Source organism: Coniosporium apollinis (genome assembly GCF_000281105.1).
Source record: "Coniosporium apollinis CBS 100218 chromosome Unknown supercont1.65, whole genome shotgun sequence".
NCBI classification, from domain to species: domain Eukaryota; kingdom Fungi; phylum Ascomycota; class Dothideomycetes; genus Coniosporium; species Coniosporium apollinis.
In genome coordinates this window covers 66,823-87,819 of record NW_006913327.1, presented here as the reverse complement: position 1 = coordinate 87,819, position 20,997 = coordinate 66,823, and the positions used below count along the sequence as shown (strand labels likewise).

General features: G+C 56.6%; 9 protein-coding genes across 9 annotated transcripts; 6 read left to right on the top strand and 3 right to left on the bottom strand.

Moving 5' to 3' along the window:
• Positions 1-17: 17 nt before the first annotated feature.
• W97_08856 (uncharacterized protein) lies at positions 18-791 on the top strand (the record flags this gene model as incomplete). The annotated part of the gene is made up of 2 exons (XM_007786723.1): positions 18-542; positions 594-791. Coding segments are annotated over 2 exons (723 nt in total), but the record flags the coding sequence as incomplete, so codon positions are not given.
• Positions 792-2,152: 1,361 nt separating this feature from the next.
• On the bottom strand, positions 2,153-3,973 carry W97_08855 (uncharacterized protein; the record flags this gene model as incomplete). The annotated part of the gene is made up of 1 exon (XM_007786722.1): positions 2,153-3,973. The coding sequence occupies one exon, from the start codon at positions 3,971-3,973 to the stop codon at positions 2,153-2,155; it is 1,821 nt and encodes a 606-aa protein (XP_007784912.1).
• Positions 3,974-4,503: 530 nt separating this feature from the next.
• On the top strand, positions 4,504-6,267 carry W97_08854 (uncharacterized protein; the record flags this gene model as incomplete). The annotated part of the gene is made up of 2 exons (XM_007786721.1): positions 4,504-6,149; positions 6,213-6,267. The coding sequence occupies 2 exons, from the start codon at positions 4,504-4,506 to the stop codon at positions 6,265-6,267; spliced, it is 1,701 nt and encodes a 566-aa protein (XP_007784911.1).
• A 1,015-nt stretch (positions 6,268-7,282) lies between these two features.
• Positions 7,283-9,173, bottom strand: W97_08853 (uncharacterized protein; the record flags this gene model as incomplete). The annotated part of the gene is made up of 3 exons (XM_007786720.1): positions 7,283-8,580; positions 8,635-8,849; positions 8,899-9,173. The coding sequence occupies 3 exons, from the start codon at positions 9,171-9,173 to the stop codon at positions 7,283-7,285; spliced, it is 1,788 nt and encodes a 595-aa protein (XP_007784910.1).
• Positions 9,174-10,623: 1,450 nt separating this feature from the next.
• W97_08852 (mitochondrial distribution and morphology protein 10) lies at positions 10,624-11,907 on the bottom strand (the record flags this gene model as incomplete). The annotated part of the gene is made up of 3 exons (XM_007786719.1): positions 10,624-11,420; positions 11,474-11,752; positions 11,811-11,907. The coding sequence occupies 3 exons, from the start codon at positions 11,905-11,907 to the stop codon at positions 10,624-10,626; spliced, it is 1,173 nt and encodes a 390-aa protein (XP_007784909.1).
• Positions 11,908-12,194: 287 nt separating this feature from the next.
• W97_08851 (uncharacterized protein) lies at positions 12,195-12,851 on the top strand (the record flags this gene model as incomplete). The annotated part of the gene is made up of 1 exon (XM_007786718.1): positions 12,195-12,851. The coding sequence occupies one exon, from the start codon at positions 12,195-12,197 to the stop codon at positions 12,849-12,851; it is 657 nt and encodes a 218-aa protein (XP_007784908.1).
• Positions 12,852-15,557: 2,706 nt separating this feature from the next.
• W97_08850 (uncharacterized protein) lies at positions 15,558-16,739 on the top strand (the record flags this gene model as incomplete). The annotated part of the gene is made up of 1 exon (XM_007786717.1): positions 15,558-16,739. One exon carries the CDS (start codon positions 15,558-15,560, stop codon positions 16,737-16,739), a length of 1,182 nt encoding a protein of 393 aa, XP_007784907.1.
• Positions 16,740-17,501: 762 nt separating this feature from the next.
• Positions 17,502-18,426, top strand: W97_08849 (uncharacterized protein; the record flags this gene model as incomplete). Its single annotated transcript, XM_007786716.1, has 2 exons — positions 17,502-17,850; positions 18,044-18,426. The coding sequence occupies 2 exons, from the start codon at positions 17,502-17,504 to the stop codon at positions 18,424-18,426; spliced, it is 732 nt and encodes a 243-aa protein (XP_007784906.1).
• A 1,084-nt stretch (positions 18,427-19,510) lies between these two features.
• Positions 19,511-20,940, top strand: W97_08848 (uncharacterized protein; the record flags this gene model as incomplete). Its single annotated transcript, XM_007786715.1, has 2 exons — positions 19,511-19,912; positions 19,993-20,940. The coding sequence occupies 2 exons, from the start codon at positions 19,511-19,513 to the stop codon at positions 20,938-20,940; spliced, it is 1,350 nt and encodes a 449-aa protein (XP_007784905.1).
• Between the last annotated feature and the right edge of the window lie 57 nt (positions 20,941-20,997).

Here is a 20,997-nt window from a genome sequence, read left to right as displayed (position 1 = left end):
CCCGCCGCATCGTTAAGCGCAAGCTCTCAGCGCCGGAAGCGTCGTCTGGCAGTGACAGCGACAGTAATGCTTCTACTTCTGGCCCATCCATATCCGAAGCCTCCGCCCTCTTCTCCACCGACGGAAGCTACTCTACGAAAAAATCATCGGACACCGAGCAGAGTGAGCCCAGCGACGGCGATAGTGATGCTGAAAGCAGCGAGCTTGCTGAGTCCTCTGAAGACACAGACACTGCTTCAGAAAGTGAAGACGAAGACATGTTCGAGGAAAACGACGAGAGCGAGAGCGAGAATAGCTCGGTAATCACCACGCTTCGCGGGGGGAAGAAGCCGGAAATGCGTAGGCAGCAGTGGGCACCGGGATTAGATGGCGAGGCGGAGGAGGGGGGATTACCGCTTAAGGAGCGATTAAAAGCATTTTTGCCGCAGATCGCCGCTGCAAATGTGGAATTGGAGGAGGAGAAAGCTGCAGGCGTGCTGGAGGAGAGGAGTCTAGAGCAACTCAGTGAGGGCAATGATGTGGATGAGCCGTATATCGAGATGGTAAGACTGTGGTGTAAGAGGCAAGCTTGGCGCCGTCTCTGACCGATACAGAATCTAGGGCTTGGCGTGCTCGAAGAAAAGGGTCCCGAAGCGGAGAGTAGCACTAGCAGCGAAGGGGAGGAAGACAGCAATCAAGACACGACGCAGAACCGTATGAGTACTACTCATAACAATAGGGGTATCATGGGTAGGCTACTGGGACGGAACGAGGAGAAGGACATTGTGGGCATTCAGGAGGTTGACAGCTAACATCTTAAGCTTCGGTGGGACAGGTCATGGCTGTACCGCCCTTGCACAAGAGCAGTAAGACTCCGGTGGCAGCGGCACAAGACTGCTTAATAATGTGTTCGGAGTGCGGCCCCCATAGCTGGTTAGGAGAATGAAGCTCAGTATCACTTTTAAAACAACAGACGAGTCGGGTAAACGCGAACAGTCATACTAGCATGATATCCAGCGCTTCCAGCACGGAACAAGCTTAACGACAACACCGTACCTCGACAATCTGTCTACGAGAATCTGTATCTATGGAACGTGGAAACGTAGAAAAAATCCGTGTGCGGCTGTGTCGAAAGTCACGCGACTCCCTGGACAGAGGCAACGCGGCATTGGAGCAACTGCTCTTGGCATCCCGCCGCAGCCCGCCAGGGCGCTGGAGAACACCTGGGTATCCCATACCGCAGAAGTAGTTTCTTTCAGAAGCAGAGCGCGAAGAAGCTGTGAGGCGACGAAAATTCCGAGATCTGGGTAGATTCTTGTGCTCCGCTCTGTGTCAGGATGCTCTGTCTTCGAGATCGAAATATTCCTCTGAATATTTTCCTCCCTCCAAAGCCTAATGATTATGCAGCGAGGCTTCATGGCTCCCTAGATCGTTACCAGCCCTACGGAGGTGATCATGCTATCACAGACCTAGAGTCTTCCAGCGCTCTCGGATACCACTCATGCTGTGAAAGGACGTAGACAATCGAAACCACCGCGACGAAGAGTGAATGAGGGTGCGTCAGAAGATGACGTTGTGCATTGTCTAATTGATCTGATATGTTTCGTGTCTGAAACGGCAAGAGACTGGTTCGTCGTCCAAGAGTAGCAGGGAGCCAGGCCGTTGCTTTAATCTCGTTAAAAAGCGTACAGGGGGCCAGGCTAACGGACGGTCTGGTAGCCCACGCCGTCTTTCGTCCCGTCGCCACCGCTTGGAGACCAGTGAAGGAGCTTCTTTAAGTTGCTTTCCCTGAGTCTGTTACTCTCATCATGTGTTAGTAGCCTTGTTTGCCACTAGAAAACAATGTAATTTGTAATTTCACGGTGTGGGCTATCAGTCCGCGCTTGTTCCTCATGTGTTGCCTGCTCAAAACTAGAGCACTGATCAACACCAACAATGTCCAGCCCTGGATGCTTTCGTTACTGAAATGTGACGGGTTTCATAATAGTTGTTAAAGTGGTTCGAGCTGTATCTGAGCATTGATTCCATGCCATTCCCCTTCTAGCGCGGCGCTCGACCGCCGATGACTCTAGGCTCTATTCCTTCCTAACTCTCACGATACAAGATATCCCTACTGCAGCGCCTCAACACCGCAGCTCCATGCAAAAAAAAGGGGCGGGAAAGGAACGCCCCTCTACTTAGTCCTCAGCCCCTTCCCAAGCATCTCCCTCCCAACCTCCTTAACAACCGCATCCCCACCACTCAACCCCTCCTTCCCCCTCACCGTCCCCTCCGCATCCATAACCTTGCACAGATCCAACACCTCGCCCCCTTCAGGCGCCATATAAACCAAGAAACCCAGAGCAAGCACCAACCCCCGCACAACCTCCTTACTCTCCTGCTCCACCGCCAGCGCCTCCAGCACGCTCGCCACAAGCTCCACCGCAGCGCTCTCAGGCAGCGCTTCTCGCTTCTCCTCCATGCGCACACGATGCGCGGCGGACGCGAGATTCAGCGCCAGCGACATAGCCGCCACCCTCACATTCACATGCTGCGAGTCCAGCAGACTGGAGGCCACGAGCGTAGTCAGTAGCTCGCTGACCTCAGCATCCGCGAGCAGGAACTTCCGGAACAGCGGCGAGGCGAAGAGATTGCAGGATAGCTGGAGCGTCACGATGCGGAGGTTGTACGGACACCCCTGGCCCAGCGCGTTGACATGACCGACCAGACACCGCAGCGTCCGCGCCTCGGCCTCCTCGGCGAAGAAACCAGCTACGCGCGCGTCGACGAGACTCACGCGCAGCAGGTCGTACGCCGCGAACAGGACCTCGGCGGGCAGCTCCTCCGTCGCACGACGCAGGAAAGCACCGAAAGCTGGGAGGTCAGGGGGTGGAGCCTCGATGGCGCCGGAGGACTGGCGCGTGCTGATGAAGCTTCTCACGGCCAGGACGGCGGAGTCGTTGGCCGCTTTGCCGAGCTTGGCGGTGAGTTTGTCGAGCGGGGGAATCCGCGTGAAGAGTTCAGGGCGGAGGCTCGCGCGGTGGAAGTGCGTGAGGTTCAGAGATGAGTGGGGGTGCGGCGGGAAAGCGGCGGAGAGGAGGAGCTGGACGTTTCCGCGCAGCTGGGCTTCGTTGGCGCCGGACCATTGCTCTTGCTTGATGCCGCGGAGGAGAGTGATGAAGGTCGGGGTCGCGCGGACGGAGTAGCGGGAAGCGATTTGGGGATCAGAGGAATTCAAATCGATTTTGATGAACACGGCTTTGTCGCCGGCTTCTGCAGCTAACTGGTCGTACGCAGGGTAGACGATTTTGCAGGGCGCGCAGGTTGAGCTGGTGAAGAAGATGATGGCGCATTTTTCTTTGGCGGATGCTAGTAGCTTGTCCACCTTCTCGATGGTGGTCGCATAGTGGACTTCACCAGGGGCAAACGAAGCAGCTGATGCGGTCTTAGGAACTCCGTTGGTAGATGTCCCATTCGAAATCCTGCTCGAGGTCCCGTTCGAGGCTCCATTTGTTACCCTCGCTGTGGCCGCCTTGACTGGAGGGACCTGCCGCGACGGCACAGGAGCTTGCGTGATAGACCTCATCGAGCTGTCGATCTGCGTCCTCAGCATCGCGCCGAAGGGCGTGTTCAGCACCGTCCGTGGCAGCGAGGTGATGTGGTCTGGGATCCCTCTTCCAACCAGGAACATGGCGAAGTCATTCGAGAAATTGTTGCAGTTGTGCAGGAATAGATCGTAAGACTCCCTGGTGTATATTTGCTTTAGTGACTCCAGGTACTCCAGTATCACGTCGAGCGGGAGGTCTGTTCGGCCTAACGGTATTATCTCCATCGGGGCGCCGTGATGAGTTGTGCCTGGATAACATGTTTGCACACCGGCGCCGAAGAAGTATTCGACGCCTCCAAAGACGACGGCGGTGTGGTATACGGCGCCAATGTGTATGCCCAGGAACTGGCGTGACATCTGTCGGGCCATGCCCTTGGAGAGGTCGTAGACGTAGAGTTCGACGTCCATGATGTGGCGTAAGCAATCTACCAGTTCTCAGTACTCGCGGTGAGTGTTTGGCTTCTACCAGTGCTTTGCTTTGTGGTTAGAAACCGCTCAAGGCGGCGAACGTTCTATGTATTATCACGAGGCAACACTGGGTGGCGCGTTTACGCAGCGTTCCTGCAGATTCCACGATGGTCGCCGAGATCTTATCTTATCCGATCTGATCTCGCGGCTCTGCGGCAAAGCTGCTTCCGTTCGGGTAAAGCGTGGCGCGCGTAAGCCTTGCTGTTGAGGGGCGAGGCAGGAACGGGTAAGGCGGCGAAAACTGTGGCTGAAAGAGTTATCTTTGGCGTCTTTTTTGCCCCAGCATAGGGGTCCTTCCGATTGACCAATTGCTTCAATACAGGCACCCAGTAGTCCACGCTCGTTTTCGTTGATGTCGAGGTAAACCCTGCCATTCTACCCCCTTTGGCCCCCGGATGTCTCGAGTCTGACGTGTTGAAGGTGTTCCTCCTTCAGCCTGCATTCCATTCCACTAGGCTCGCGGCCATCATATGTCCAGTAGCGTCGACGTCTCCAGACGTCCCAATTTGTGGTCCTACTTCAGCTTCACCTCCAACTCTAGCCCACGCCGCCGCACATCCGTCTCGCTACCCGCCCACTCCAGCGTCCCCGATCCGTTCGAGAAGCCCAATCGACATTCCCATTCCTGCACCGACTCCATCGGCCCGCCAGGCCTCATGAAGGATATCCAGACCGTGTGGATGAATCAAGGGCAAAGGGCGCGATACCTGAAGACAGGTGGCATCATCGCCTTTCTGCTCCTCGTCATCTTCTATCTCGCGCCTGGCGACCGCAGCGGAGCACCATTCCCCGGAGGAGACGTTGCGTCGGACCCGTCTGTTGCAACGAGCAAATGCACGAAGTCGTATAGCCCACACAAGCCGCTCATCCAGTATGCGCTCATGATCGATGCTGGGAGCACCGGCTCGCGGATACACGTCTATAGGTTCAACAACTGCGGCCCCACGCCGGAGCTGGAAGATGAGGTGTTCAAGCAGACGGACAAGAAGCCGGGCGGGTCTGGTCTCAGCTCCTATGGGGCTGACGCAGAGGGTGCGGCAAAGAGCCTGGATGTCCTCCTGCAGGTCGCGGTAGAGAAAGTGCCCAAGAAGCTCCAAGCCTGCACCCCAGTTGCCGTCAAAGCAACAGCCGGGCTCCGGAAGCTCGGCCCAGAGATGAGCGACAAGATCCTCCAAGCCGTCCGCCGACGCATAGAGACCGAGTACCCCTTCCCCCTCGTCTCGGACTCCAAGGGCGGGGTCGAGGTCATGGACGGCAAAGACGAAGGCGTTTACGCCTGGATCACGGCCAACTACTTACTCGGCAAGATCGGCGGCCCGGACAAGAATCCTACGGCCGCCGTGTTCGATCTCGGCGGCGGCTCCACGCAGATCGTCTTCCAGCCGACCTTCCCCGGCAGCCCTTCGGGAGGCCTCCCAGAAAAGATGCACGAAGGCGATCACAAGTACGAGCTCAACTTCGGCGGCCGCGAGTTCTCACTCTACCAGCACTCGTATCTCGGCTACGGGCTCATGGAAGCGCGGCGCAACATCCACAAAGTGGTCGCGCAAGCCATGCACGAGGAAGACAAGACGGGCGCCTGGGCCACGAAGCCCGTCATGAACCCCTGCATCGCGCCGGGCATGAACCGCACCGTGAAAGTCGAGCTCGACGGCTCCGAGCTCGAAGTGCTGATGCAAGGCCCCCGCGACGGCTCCCCCGCGCAATGTCGCGCCCTGGCCGAGAAGACGCTGGCCAAAGAAGCCGAGTGCAAGATCGCCCCCTGCGCCTTCAACGGCGTGCACCAGCCCTCCCTGTCCAAGACCTTCGCGCGCGAGGACGTCTACCTCTTCTCCTACTTCTACGACCGCACCCAGCCGCTCGGGATGCCCGAGTCGTTTACGCTGCGCGAGCTGCACGAGCTGACATCTCGAGTCTGCCACGGCGAGAAGGCGTGGGATGTGTTTCACAGCATCGAGGGCGCGGTCGAGGAGTTGAGGGGACGCGCGGAGCATTGTCTGGATCTGAACTTCATGCTGGCGCTGCTGCATACCGGGTATGAGATGCCGATTGATAGGGAGGTGAGGATCGCGAAGAAGATTAGGGGCAATGAGTTGGGGTGGTGTTTGGGCGCGAGGTGGGTCCTGTTCTTGTGCTTACTCGCTTAATAGTGCGGATTGTAGGCTGACATCTTTGGCAGTCTTCCCCTTTTGAACCAGGAGTCGGGTTGGCAGTGCAAGATCAAGGAGGTTTAGAAATGAGGATCGGTATTCAACTGACGATGCATGGTAGAGGCGTTCTGGCGTCTTGTTGTCGCGGCCGGATACAGGCAGCTTGTGTCGTATAGATTAGCTGTGACGTGTAGATTTTACTGCGTTGCTCTGAGTTGAACGGAGTCGTTTGATGCACTAACAAAACCATTTTCGGATTTCTACTGCTGAACCTGGATATGACGATACTGAACGCCACCGACTCACTTGTCCAGCCCAAGAATTTCTGTTGAGGACAAAGGCCTTGCCGGTTTTATCGTCTTGGTCGTAGAAGTTGTAGATACGCATAGAACAAACATCGCTGGCCGGAAACATCACAGCAGAGGATTAACCCCTGCCGAACAGACATTTACAAGCGGCGAGCGAAACGGGCAACAGGACACACGCCGTGGACATTGAACCAGTATCTCAATCCATATGCCTATTTCAACTTTACACGCTCAGCGCGGAGATCGCCCATCCAACCTGCAGCCCCAAAGTAGCGCCCCCTCCCCACAACTGGCTTCAATACCATTAGCCCGCCCAGCGGCCTTGTCCGGCACTCAATACCCAACGCGCTCCCAAGCTTCACCAAAGACCTCCAAACAACACAAACGAGACGGCTTCACAAATACAAACATAAGCCTCCATCAACACGAGATGCCCCAACTTCGCAAAAAACGTAGTGGCACACAGCCAAAACAGAATCAAACACTAACCTCCTCCCAGTGAAGTGGCGCAGGATCCACCAGTCCGCCCTGTCGCGCGCATGGTATCCTGGCCTGTGGTATGTCCCCCTGTCCCCAGCAATCACAACCCGGCAACGCCCCGCAGCCCCAAGATACACGCGCAAGAGATTCGTTCAGGCCTGCATTAGGTAGAAGAAAAAAAAGATCAGAGACTCAAAAGAAAAAAACCACGGTCGCAATTTCAGCGAAATATAAGGCGGGGTGAAAGAAGACCGCGCGCGCGTGGCGACGCAAAAACACGTGAAGTGGAACACGTGATGGTGGTAGCAACATCACGTCGACGCCCCCGAATGGTACACCGTCTCCGGGCTCAAGCTCGAGGGATCGAGGGGGCCAAACGAGACGAGGTTGCTCAGATCGAACTCATCCAGGACCTCCTCGCCCGGACCCGGCGGATCCCGAAACGGGAGACTGAACGACTGCTTCGAGTAGAAGTCGCCCAGCGACAGCGCATCCTCACCCATGGTCGGGTCATGCGACATGCGGTACAGGTCCGCCGACGCGCTGCGCCCGATGGACGTCATGGGCGGGGACTGGTCCGCTATCACTGGGTCGCCGTGGTGGGACATGTGTGAGAGCGGGGAGACGGAGGGATGCATTACGCTCGAGGGGTCGATCATGGGCGGCGATAGGAAGGGCATGTTGAAGGGGGTGCCGAAGTTTGCGGCGGCCATGTTGTCGGGCGCCGGACCCGAGGTGTAGAAGGCTGGCGTGCCGTATTCTGAGGGCGGCGAGTTGGCGGTGGTGGCCGACATGGGATGCTGCCGGAAGTCCATGCCGAAGCCGGCAGATGTGTCGATGCTGAGGGTTGGGCCCATCGGCGCCATCATAGGGGGTGCTTGCGGTATCGGCGCGAAGATGTCGGGGTTCGGGATGTACGGAGAGTGCTCCTGGTGCTGGATGAGGAATGACGGCATGGGTTGTTGCCGGAACATGGAGAAGTCGATGGCGACTGGCACGGATCGGCTTCTCTGCCGTTTGTGTCCACGCGGTTGGAGACCAAAGCTGAAGGGATGCTCTGGCGGCGGCATTCCGAAATGCTGGGGATGAGTGATGTGGTTGGGTTGCGATGCCGGACGGGGAATATGGATCGGCGAGACGGGCGCTGAGACGGCGAGTGTGTTGGGATCGAAAGCGCTATGCCGGTTCTGAAACGAATCGAGCGTCACCAGCTTCGCCAGTTGCGTGCTCAAGACCTTCGGGTGGCCGCCAAGGTGGTGCACGAGTACCTGCGAAGCTTGTTGGTCTTCTGTGAAGTCGCCACATTGGTAGAAGCCGCCGGATCCAGATGAATCCATGAAGAAATTCGGGGGTCGGTTCAACTCGACGATGAGACCTCCCGGCCGCTGGGCTGCGCCCTCGGCGTTGCTTAGCACATCCCCGTTGTCGAGTGTGATGTTCTTGATGTAGGAGAACGGGTATTCAATCTTATAACCAGCGGAATCATTGTTGATGTAGTATGTGATGCAGCACTTCTCCGGTGAGTAGAAGATCACGAGATCCATCGCGCTCTGGCCGACTCGTCGCCACGAGCCGACGCTTAGCGATCGGCATGCGAAATGATGAATGACTACCGCAGTTTCAGCAAATGCGCATGGACAGAAGGTTGGAGAACACTACTCACCAACTTTCGCTGAGCTCGTCTCACCGTTGAATAGCATCGATCCGCTTCCGTAAGGCGTCATCCCACCTCCGCTTCGCCCAAGCAAGTCCCTTCCCAGGGATTTGCCAGACTCCATAGCCTGCAGAGCGAGGTAGCGGCGCATAGACTCTGGGATGTCGTTACAATCTTCGCCACTTTCGATGCTCTTCTTCACGGTATTCTTTATCTTCGCTCGCCTACGGAAGGTTAGCATCCTCGTGTGGCTGCAATCGCCTTGGAGCGCACCTATTCTGGAACCAGATCTGCACGGAGCGCTCTGTCATGTTGATGTCCTGGGCTATCTTCTCCCGCACGACGGCTGTAGGCGTCGGGTTCTTGCTGAATTCCATCTCGAGGGTGACCAGTTGATCCTGCGTGGCTCTTTGTCGCTTCTGGTTCTTTTGCTGCTGGGTTAGTGTGCTCTTGCGCGGCGGTCTACGTGACGCGGAGCTGTGGGTGGTTCCGGCCGAAGGCGCGGGAGAGGGCGTGGAGGCCATCCTGGTGGCCTCCAATTGATCCATTGTTGATTTGGTTATGCGGTGGCAGCAGTCGGGGTCTCGTTGGTGTTTGGAGTGATGACTATTGTACTATACAGGTGACGTGTCCAGCCGAACGATGGCTTGTCGTGGTAGTCGTAACAATTGAAGAGAGGGCCTCCGGTGACTCTGCCAGTGAGAAGGTGATGGTTTGAAGATCTTCCAGCGCAGACTCGAGTCAGGGCGATGCTCGCGGAACTTCTGAGGTCGTCCGGGCGAGCGAGTGGAGCCGAGCTTTGCTCTTTCCAAGCAAGAAGGGATTGTCCAACCGGCGGCGTAGCGATCCCCGAGGTCGGGTCTGAAAGGACGGACAGGTGGATTAAAGGAAGGGACGGCGCTATGCCAATAAAGAAAGGTGTCGGGCGCCGGAAGGAGTGACGGCAGACCACGATGAAAGCAACAATGGAAAGGAAGGTGGTGAGGAATCGCACACAGTCTCGCGACAATGTCGAAATCCAGTTCAAGCTCGCGGGTTGGAAAGAAATGAGTGTGTCGAGGCTCGAGTTCACGGGGGGGGAAGAAGAGGGTGAGAAGGGGCTTGCGGGCGGCAGAGGGCGATAAGGGGCGCTAGGCTGGATCGAGCGGGTCGACGTTGTGCAGCGCCAAGCAGCCCGCTAAGGAACAACCCGCAGCCCACGCCAGTCCGCTTGACAGCCCGTCAAAACACCATCAACGGCTCTACCTTGGGAAGTCGACCACTGAGTCGCGCTGTTGCGTCCTAAAGAGCATCATTCTGTCGTGACACGCTCTGTCTGCATCGTATCTGCTCCCATCTCCGCCTGTACGATCTCCCCTCCGCAATCGGGGAGGGCGCACGCCCCGCAAGGCAGGCGGCGCCGTTGGAAAAAGCGCCAGCGGCTGAACCATGCATGCTTGGACGCCGTCAGGGTCATGCCATTGGCCAATCGAGGCTTTGGCTACTGCACTTCTTCTGCCCTAACGCAGGAACAGGCACGGCTGCCCCGAGGTCAGCTTGTCAGACGAACAGTGCTCCTAACGCTTTGCCCCTGAAGTCATGCAGTCAGAATCCGCTTTGGAGGCTTCAGAGAGGACTTCCTAAGCTCCCAGTAAAAAGATTCTTGAGCTTCCAGAACCTCCATTGCATGTCTTCGAGGAAGGCTCCCTGCTGGCAATCTAAATATCTCGAAGTCCATGAACACCTTCGTTGCAACCCCTTTGCTCCCTTATTGGAAGCTTCTCGCTTGCCGCTGCAGGCACGACGCGCTACAGGGCGCGATGCACACCCGTCCGATGCTCTGCCGCGTTCTCGACCGCACCGACCGCAAAAAGTGGCCGAAGCTGCTCAACCGCATGACTGCGCCGGGAAGATCCTCGACTTCGGCCGCACAGGTCGCGAGTCGGGCAGTTGAGGATGAAGCCACCAGGGCGTCGATGCTCTCTTCTCCAGGATATCGCCTGGCCGCCGCAGCACGGCTCAAGTCGAATACTGCAGCTCCACCCCAACCGCCCTGAAGATGTGATCCCTCCGCTTCAAATCAAAGCTCGTGCCCAGCGTGAACAGCAGCTCCCTGATCCGTCCCTCCCACAGCACGCCCGCCCTCCAGTTCTGATCCACCCTCGCCTTGAGCACCCCCGCCACATCCCCGTCCGGCCGCACAGCCGGTCGCTCCCAGTCCGGCCGCAGCATCTTCGACGCCCACTCCACTTCCGCATCCGGCCCGCGTCGGCGCCACAGCTCGCAGCCCAGCTGCAGGTCGCTCTCGTACGAGTAGAAATTGAAGTCGAAGCGCGAGCATAGCGCGAGGTTCTGCCCGGCTTTGACGGCGTAGGTCGAGGAGAGGTTGCCCATCAGGGGGTTTAGGGTTAGTGTCATGGTGTAAGGGAACCCGGTATGCTGCGGTAGAGTTGTGAAGCGGATACCGGTGCTCATGCCGCCGCTCTTGTTGAGGAGGCCGTAGTAGAGCTCGGCGCCTGCGCTGAACCGGCCGTATACGGGCTCTGCTTGCACATCTTGCGACGTCGCGGTCCGTGGGTCCGGCCCGAAGTTGTAGAGGCCGCGCACGCCGAGGAGCGCGCTGTCCGTGCTGTATAGATACTCTGTGCTGTACTTGCCGAAGTCATTCTGGAGCAAGGTGAGGATGGTACCTCCGTTCGGCAGCCTGGCATCGCTGACGGCCGAGACCTTCAGCTGCCGCGAAGGCGATAGTCGGCGGAGGTACAGCGCCTCGAGTGTGGATTGAGGGAGGAAGAGACGGCCGTACAACAGTGCATCTATTAAACAGTCAGTACTCAATCACCCGCGTCCTACTGAACTGATTATCTACCTCTTCGGTCTACCCTCTTCCCTTTGTGCCACACCTCCCACCACCACGATTGGTCGGGCTGTCTGAGGTCCTGCAGCTGCCTATAGCCTTGTATGACATGGTGAAGATCTATCTCGCTGCTCTTGAACCTGGCCTCAAGCGGCAGAGAAGAGTAAAGATATGACAGCGATCCGTCAACCAGACCGACTGTCCCAATGGTATAGGAGCTTGCGAATTTGGGCGAGGCGAGCGAGGAGACGTTCAGGCGCAACCCACGAGGCGTCTCAAAGTCAAGCAGAGCTATGAGGCAGTGTCAGCAATTTGGAACTTTTGTGTCTGGGTCGGTAGGATGGCGCACCCTGAGCTGTCGCTGTCAAGGTGGAGTACGAGTTGTCCTGGTTCCAGTTGGACGCTTCAAGGAAGGCCTTCTGCACGTAGTCCATGAACCCCAGCATGTTTCAGGTCTCGGGGCGGCATTCTGAGCTACGCGGCGAGCTCAAAAGAGACATTTGCGTGCCATGATCAAGCAGTTCGAGTTGGATTATTTGGCATAGCTGCGGGCGTCATCACGGGAAAGCCAAGGTTGACTTGACGGCAATTCCGCTCACCGCCCGCGAAAAACTGCCCTGGCGGAACAGCGCACTTCAACTTTTCTCTGCGCGCCGCAAAGTTGCGACTCGCGGTAGCATCCAAAGCTTCAGTCCACCCTCGAAGCACCACCCAGCTTCTCCCTACAGCCAAGATGCCCAAATCAAAGCGCGCAAAAGTAGTCCACCTCTCCAAAGTCGAAAAGAAAGGCAAAGAGCTTTCAGAACGCCTCTTCACCGCCGTCCGCGAAGCCGCCGACACCTACTCCCATATCTTCGTCTTCTCCGTCGAAAACATGCGCAACACATACCTCAAAGACGTGCGGACTGAATTCGCGGATAGCAGGATCTTCTTCGGCAAGACGAAGGTTATGGCGAAGGCGCTTGGGACCGATGCCTCGAGCGAGCACCTTCCGAACCTCGCCAAGCTGTCCGAGCATCTGGCTGGAAATGTGGGCTTGCTGTTCACGAACAGGGAACCGCGGGAGATACTGGATCATTTTGCTGCGTACGCTCAGACGGACTATGCCCGCGCTGGCACGGTTGCGGACCGTACCTTTACCATCCCTGAGGGTGTGGTGCACAGCCGGGGTGGCGAGCTGGCTGAAGAGGACGACGTGCCGCTGCCGCATAGCCTGGAGGTCACGGTGCGGAAGTGGGGGATGCCGACGAAGCTGGTGAAGGGGAAGGTTGTGTTGGACACGGAGTACACAGTGTGTAAAGAGGGGGAGACGCTCAACTCGAACCAGACAGCGCTGTTGAAGATGTTCGGGGTCGCGATGGCGGAGTTTAGGGTGCAGATGAAAGCGTGAGTTCAAGCTTCTTCTAGTCTCCATTGGTGCGAGGGAAGGGGAATATGCTGATGTGTTTGCAGATACTACAGCACGGCGACGCAGGAGGTGAAGGTAGTGGACGCTATGGAGGAATAGGGGGTCTGTGCAAAACACAGGATTTCCTGCGGGTGTATCCTACGCTGGGCTTGACATTACTAGAGGGAACCTCAAGGCTCAAGGGTTACGAAACATGGCATGAACGGTACATGGGAGGCGTTCGGAGTGCCAAAGACGAGCCCAGCCTGGGCACCAGCGGCTCAGCTACGGCTTCCAAGGGGCTATTTGTTCAATGCTTGTATCTGAGGAATTTGTGTGGGATGAGAGGGGTAGCGGATAATTTCTGCTAAGATCCTGATCTTAAGGGCATCTTTGAGGGACCGCTTTGTATTGACCGTCATCGGCTTGCGAGCTTGTTGGCCTAGCTGTAAGGAGCCATCCGTGCAAGGCGATCCTACAAGTTGGGACTGCAAGCTGTGGCCTATAGCGGCAACATCTCTTTACAAGCTGGAGCGTGGAACTCTTTGAAGAACGTCCTATGACTGGAGTCGAATTTTACCCGTGCGAGACCTCTGTGCCTTTCCAGCGTCCCGGTAACGCCATACTTAGAGATGAAAAGGTGGCACCGCAAGCCGCCGTCAAGCTTCCCTTACAAACGATGGCACAGCGAGTTCTTGAGACTAGAAAACTACGCGCCCAACTCTGAATATGATAGATAACAAAGTCCTCAAACGCGCTCGGATCAGCGGCAAGAGGCAGAGAAGGAATGGGAAAATTCTGTTGTTATAGATGGGGAAATGCTAAAATGTCATTCGAAGAAGCCCCTGCCAAGCTCTGATTGTAAACAAACAGATATTGTGAGCTTGCGACCAGCCTCTTCGTACCATTCGCTTCCAGTAATGTTATGAGGAACTTATGTAATGCTACCGGAACAACAACCGGGCTCCGAAGACATAAGCATATTTGAATGAGTAATATTCTTACTCGTCAAGACGTCGTGGTAAAACTTCACCCGCAACACGGGGAGCTCTTGCTGCCCCTTGCGAGATCAGCGGCCGATGCTCTTGATGAACGAACGCCGGGAACGACACTCAGGAAAGAGGAGAAAGATATGAAGCAATCACGCTGGTGTGCGTCCTACCGCGTACAGACGATGCTCCCCACGATCCTGAGAGCAACCGACCTTGGAAGTCGTTTCCGATACTTTCACGGCATGATGTTGTATTCAACGAACCGCGCAAGCGTTGGAGGCTCAAAGGCCGAAGCGCTCGCGACATATTCGGGGCCGACCGACGGGACGGAAGATCGGCCAAAGTGTGGCTGAAGCGGGCTTGGCACCACGTTGCAGGCGGCATGGGTTCCGGGGCAGCCCCACGCCCGCGTCACGATCGAGTAAGAGAAATGCTGTTGTTGGCCTGGTCGCAGCGGCAATGAGCCCCCCGGCGCCCTGTCGTGGAACTTTATTACTCGATGGCGGCGGGCCCCGAGAAGAAACCGCACGGAACGGACGACGAAAGTGGACTCAACGGTCAACCGAAAGAAGAAAACGAAAATTGCATTCAATTACCTAAAAGTATGCATGGTTACCTGGCGTCGTTGATCTAGGCACGTTCTCGAGCTTCATCCTGCATGCTGGAGCATAATGACGACATGTTCGACAACGATGAAGGCCTGAAGCTTTGAGGAGAATCTGGGGTGCATGACGGTTTCCACGGAGATGTGCCCTCTTGATCGTCAACGCGGCGGCACGGGGGATGGTCCGGTTCCTTTTGGCGGCGTGGGCTGAGATCGCGGGGAAGAGGTCGTGGCACGAATGCCTAAAAAGAGGCCATTGGAAAATTCTCGGTGGCTTGACTCGACAAGCTTCACCGGTCTGGTTCAAAACTTCGTTAGCGTCAGCATTGAATCACGAGCGAGTCAACGCCGAACCAGCCAGGAAGCTGTGTGTGGTTCAGGGAAGGGGTGTTCGGACATCAGCGCGAGACGAGCTGAAGTACCGCTTGGCAGTCCCCGTCGTTGGTGAAGACTTCGTGAGATTTGGAGCGATACGTTGGGTCAATTGGAGGAAGACGGACCTGAGTTGCCGGTTGGTCAGCGCCTCAGCTGGGGAATGATGCGAGGCATGGCTTCGTCAGATGGGCTTCTTCCCTGTAGGGCAACTCCATGCAGTCGTGAGCCCGGAGGCTTGTGCGGGCTGCCCCGCTGTAACTCAGTTTTTCTTCGTGTGCCTGTGACAGCTGCAGAACCGTTCCCGACCTCTTGGCCGCCAGATCCATGGCACCATCGCCGTAACAAGCCTTCGTACACCGTCAAACGTCAAACAGTCATCAGCCGTGCTTCAGCTCGCCTTGCCTCATAAACAGCCATGCCCACCCCACGCCCCCTCGAGTTGTGTGAATTCAACACCTCCCGTTATGTTTGTCTTGCTCCTCACCTGCGCTCCCCGTCTCAATCAGCACCAGACCAGCTCGTGAACAAGCCTCCACTAGTAGAAAGCTTGCCTCACCGCCTTCCTCCCCGTCTTCCTTGACCATGCCAACCCGGATGCTGTTTGGCAGGAGCTCTTCACCATCTGTGCTCGTTTCCAGCAAAAACAAGACCAACTCCTCCAAGACACAGGCTCCTCCAGCATTACTTCAACCGCCTTCAGAACCTTTCATACGGTTGGAATCGAAGAGACGCGACAGCATGGACATCATTAAGCGTCACAGCCTCGGCATTGGCATTGGCAAGAAGAGCAGCCCGAAGCTGGAGCCCGTCAGGCCACTGAAGCTGAACGTCGTCGTTGAGTCGCCGCCAGTCGTCTTCTTCGGCACGCCTTCGCAGTCTTCCGGTGCGCTGTTTTCGTGCCAGTTGAAAGTCGACGTCAAGGATCCTAGCGTCACTCTGGACAGATTCTGCATGCAGTTCCTGGCTTTGGTCACAATGAAAAAACCTGTTTCTCAGCACTGTCCGGACTGCACTACCAAAGTCGACGAGTTGAAGAAGTGGACATTCAGCGCAGGTCCACTGAAACTCAATAAGGGCGAGCACAGCTTCCCGTGCAGCTACATGATCCCAGGCCACTTGCCCGCAACTACGCACGGCTCGCTTGTAACCGTCGAGTACAGGCTCTCGGCTCTGGCAATCACATCTACCGGTGACAAGGTCACCTTCGAGCTGCCTATCAAAGTATGCCGTGCCATTACGCCGGGAAACCCCAAAAACTCCATGCGGATATTCCCGCCTACAAACCTCACCATGCATGTCACGTTACCCCCGGTGATCCACCCCATTGGCGACTTCAAGGTCGAGATGAAGATGACCGGCGTGTCGACCAAGAACAAGGAGTCCCAAACGCGCTGGCGACTGCGAAAGTTCACGTGGCGTATCGAAGAGTTGGAACGTATGGTCTCTCCCGCCTGCCCGAAGCATGCCGCTAAAGTGGGCGGCGAAGGCAACGGCATCTCTCACGACAACACCACCGTGGTCGGATCCGATGATATCAAGAGCGGGTGGAAGTCTGATTTCGACGACGGAACGATCGAGTGCGAATTCAAGGCGGCAGTCAACCCCTCGCTCAAGCCGGCCTGCGACGTGTCAGCTGCGAACGGACTGGAAATTAAACACCTGCTTGTAGTCGAGATGGTCGTCGCGGAGGAGTGGGCACCGCTCAAGAAACCGACCCAGATTACACCGACCGGTGCTGCTCGGGTGTTGCGCACGCAGTTCAATTTACTCCTCACGGAGCGGAGCGGACTGGGAATCGCTTGGGACGAGGAACAGCCTCCGATGTACGAGGATGTACCAGCGTCGCCACCAACTTATCAAATCAACGACATCGACATGCAAGAGCTGGACGAGGAGACCAACCGACTGAACCTCAGCTGAGGTATAACCCATCGAGCATATCTCGTCACTCACGAATCATTTCAACATTGGATCCACGGCTAATGCCTTCCGCCTGGGTCGTGCTGATATTCCTGCGTTCGTAACGAATCTCCTTCTGCATTGCGACTTGCATCGGGCCGGACATCCAGGATATACCCATCTTCGCACTGCAACCAGTCTTGTTGTTCTTGTTCACGATGCACTTCATCCTCTTCTCCGTCCATACATATTCGTCTTCTTTGCGCATGACTGCAGCTTGAGCTTGGATAGCTCGCTGGCTGAGCTTTGTACGGCGAGGAAGCTCAAGGCGTTTGGGAACTTTAGCATCAACAGCTCTGCACAGTTGAGTTGCCTATGGCGTACTATATATTCCTTTCATTGCGTTTGTTTTAGTGTAGGACCTGGGGCATACGGAAAGGCTCGTGGGGCAGGATTGATGATGGAAACCAAATTGATACAGCATTTGCCAAACAAAACACCCGTCAATTCAGTGACCGTACTCAACTGCTGTGCCCTACCGTAACATGAGTTGTGCTGAATGCTTTCGTCTTGCTGTCGACCAATGCCAAGCCAACTATCCCGCTTAACCTCTAGCGCCAAACGCCCCGAACCTCGAAATCGAAATTTTGAAGCTTCGCGCAGTCCGTCAAAACTGCATTGCGCAGCCACACCAGCCAGCGCGAACAGCCAAAACACCGTCCCAACTCTCGCCCTCAACTCCCCTAGTCCACTTGTACCGCTCCAAGCTCGGCATACCTCACAATGGCCAAAGACAAGTCCTCCGACAAAAAAGACAAGAAGGAAAAGAAGGAAAAGCGCAGCACAGAAGAAAACGGCGTGAAGAAGTCCAAAAAGGACAAGAAGGATAAGAGCAGCAAGGACGTCACGACCTCGCTGCTGAACACGCTCGAGGCGGAGAAGCCGGGCTCGGTGGCCGTGCAGGAGAACGGGGATGTGGTGGTTGCTGTTGCTGTGAAGGACGCGGAGGGGGATGTGGATATGGATGCGAAGGAGGTGGGAGAGAGGCCGCTACTGGGCGCGCTGGTGCCGTTTGCGAATCCACTGGCGGATGAGAAGACGGGGAAGAAGGTGTTGAAATCTGTCAAGAAGGGTAGGTGGTTCTCGAGGGAGATTTATGCGGGCAGCTCGGTGGTGGTTTGGCACATTATGATGAACTTTCCGCGCGCAAGGTTGACGGGTGGTTGTTCAGTCTGGTGCACGTACGGCGGACGAGCCGCTCAAGATCGATTGCGTCGCTATACTTCTGTGGGAACATTTACTGACAGAAATCGCGCTTCTTACAGCTGCGAAACACAAGGCCCTCAAACGCGGCGTAAAAGAGGTCGTCAAGTCCCTGCGCAAATCCGCCGCCGCGGCGCCCTCCTCTACAGTCTCCGACCCGGCCGCTGTCGTCGTTCTGGCGGCAGACATCTCACCAATGGATGTAATCTCACATATACCTGTGCTTTGCGAAGACCACAACATACCCTACATCTACGTGCCATCGCGGGCAGAGCTGGGTGCTGCGGGCAACACTAAAAGACCGACGAGCGTGGTGATGATCACGAAGGATGTGAAGAAGGGCAAGAAGGAGGATGAGAGCAAAGAGGATGAGGGGGAGCATAAGGAGGCTTATGCGGATCTGGTGAAGGTGGTTGGGAAGGCGTCGAGGAGTGTGAGGGTGTGAGAGAAAGGTGCATCTCATAGGATCGTGCCGCGTGGATGTACATGGCGTAGGTGTTGGGCGTTCATATGGCTAAGAGCTCGGGTAGATACAGTCACGGCGGGTTTTCTCGACTATGGTCGGATTTAGCTGGAGCAGCAAGCGGCTATCCAGGCAGAAAAGTGATGGCTTGTTCTCTCAGCGTCATGCTCGCGCCCTTTTGCACCTAACCCAACCTGGCTACAACCCATCTGCCGGAAGCGGCTCAACTGGGCCGAGTCTATAAAAACGGCTGCGCCAATGCTGTGGGAATACTAGCTAGCCTCGCTACAACTGCCCGGCTCGGCAAGGCTCAACAGACTTGTGAAATGAAGAAGCAGAGATGCAGTTGGCCTCATGCTGTAAGAAGTTCATGCCTCAGGCGCTCAACCTATCGGCGTCGGTAGCTCGGAAGTTACGGCAAGCAGGGATCAGCACTGGCGCACTGGCGCACCGGCGCACTAGCGCACCAGGTGGCGGTTCGCCCCGGAAGCTTTTCTTGATGAGGCTGCAGGTGTTCAATTTGATCGCGTGCCCATCAAACTAATTCTCCGTCTGCCTGCAGTTTATCTTGGATTTGGCAGTCGTGCCACCTGAGACAGGCTGTCCTGATCGTGCGGAACCTCGGATTCCGGTCTGTTAGCGATCTTACATACACCCGTAAGTCCGGAGAGCACCGTCATCTGAACGTGATAGTTAGATGCTGCCTAATACCTTATCTGAATCCTCTCGGTAAGAACTGTGCCACTCTCTCACTCTGGCCTCTTCTTGTCTCTCTGTTCTCTTTGCTGCTTCATTTCTTCCTCGAAGCAAATTCCTTCCTTCCACTTGAGTATTAATCACCAGCCTCTGCTGGCGACCCACTGTCCATCGTGTGCCCCGTCGAACAAACGCGACAGTCTAGTTACCACTGCGGCCTTGTCGGGCGAGCATCGCGCAACTAGACTGGCCACTGCTCTCTCTCTACACTATAGGCAGCGATCTGTCAACTAGCTCCAACATCCAAGTTGGTTAAAGCTACCTGCTTCTCTGTGTTTCCGCCACAAGGCTTGCTACGTACCCTGCAGAGATGGGGGCGGGTGCCTTCATAGAGCCACTCGTCGTGGTCAGTCTTCTCTTGGGCGGAACATGGGTCAACCGCAATCCGGCCTATCGCATATCCTCACAGCACCGCAGCCGGCGCGAGCACACTCCGCATGAGCGATCCAGCTCCCTCGACAGCATAGAATCTGGTCTCTCAAGCCCTGGAGATGAAGATAGCCTCCTCGGTAGCTCATCTTCGGGCGCAAGTTCCCCGTCGTTGCTAGCAGGACAAGAGCCTAAGTGGCGTAAGCGCGAGATACGGCTGTTAGGTTTCAGGAAGGTTGTCAACACACCAAACACCAAGATCTTTCAAGATAGACTCTTGAGCAGGCTCCTGCAGAGGTTTCCGTTCTTGGTGGAGGCCTGGTACTGGGCGTTGATCTACTGGGTAAGCTGGTCCACACCTTCCTTTAACGCTACTATTATTCCATGCCCCAAGCTAAGCTAATCACGACAACCTCCTCGCAGGTTTACCAGCTCGGTCGCGCCTTCACAGCCGTCACTCTAGTGGAAGGCACCGTCGAAGTCGCCCGCCAACACGCCCTCCAACTCATTCACCTCGAGCAATCGCTACATCTCTTTTACGAGCTCCCAATCCAGCGCTTCTTCCTCGCACATCCCACCCTCCTGACCTGGATCAACCGCATCTACTCCTTCATCCACATCCCTGGCACCATCCTCTTCCTCGTCTGGCTCTACTACCACACCACAACCCGCAACCGCCTCCACCCTTCTCGCCCCGGCGCGCTTGCCAGCGAAGTCGATGGCTCGCCCGCCGGTCCCCGTCTCTATGAAGCCCGCCGTCGCACAATGGCCGTCTGCAACCTCCTCGCCTTCGTCGTCTTCACGGCATGGCCTTGCATGCCGCCGCGGCTGCTAAGCGACAAGGACGCGGAGGGCCGCAGCGCTGACGAGGGCAGGAGCTACGGCTTCGTGGATACGGTGCATGGCGCTGGCGGCGAGGGTAGCGTCTGGACGCAGAATAAGTTTTGTAATCAGTACGCTGCGATGCCGAGTCTGCACTTCGGATACTCGCTCCTGATCGGCCTCACGATTATGTCGATCCCGCTGCCGCCGCGACAGCGGAGGAGTCGGGCGCTGCTGTTTGGACGCGTGAGGATGAAACTGCCGTCGCCCAAGCGCGTGCTCCTGGTGGTTGTGGGCATCGCGTACCCTCTAACAATTCTGGTTGCAATTCTGGCAACTGCGAACCACTTCATCCTCGACGCAGTGGCGGGCGCGGCTGTGTGCGGACTTGCGTGGGCGGGGAACCGCGTGCTGCTGAACCTGCTGCCGCTTGAGGACTGGTTCCTCTGGTGCGTGAGAATACATAAACCTGTACCACGGGTAGTTGACGTGCTGGAGGGCGAGGTGGATAATGATGACCGGGTGGTTGGCAAGGGTGTCGTCATATGATACGGGAGTTTGTCTGACCAGGAGCATGTTTGCTTCGGCTTGTCTTCGAGCACTGTA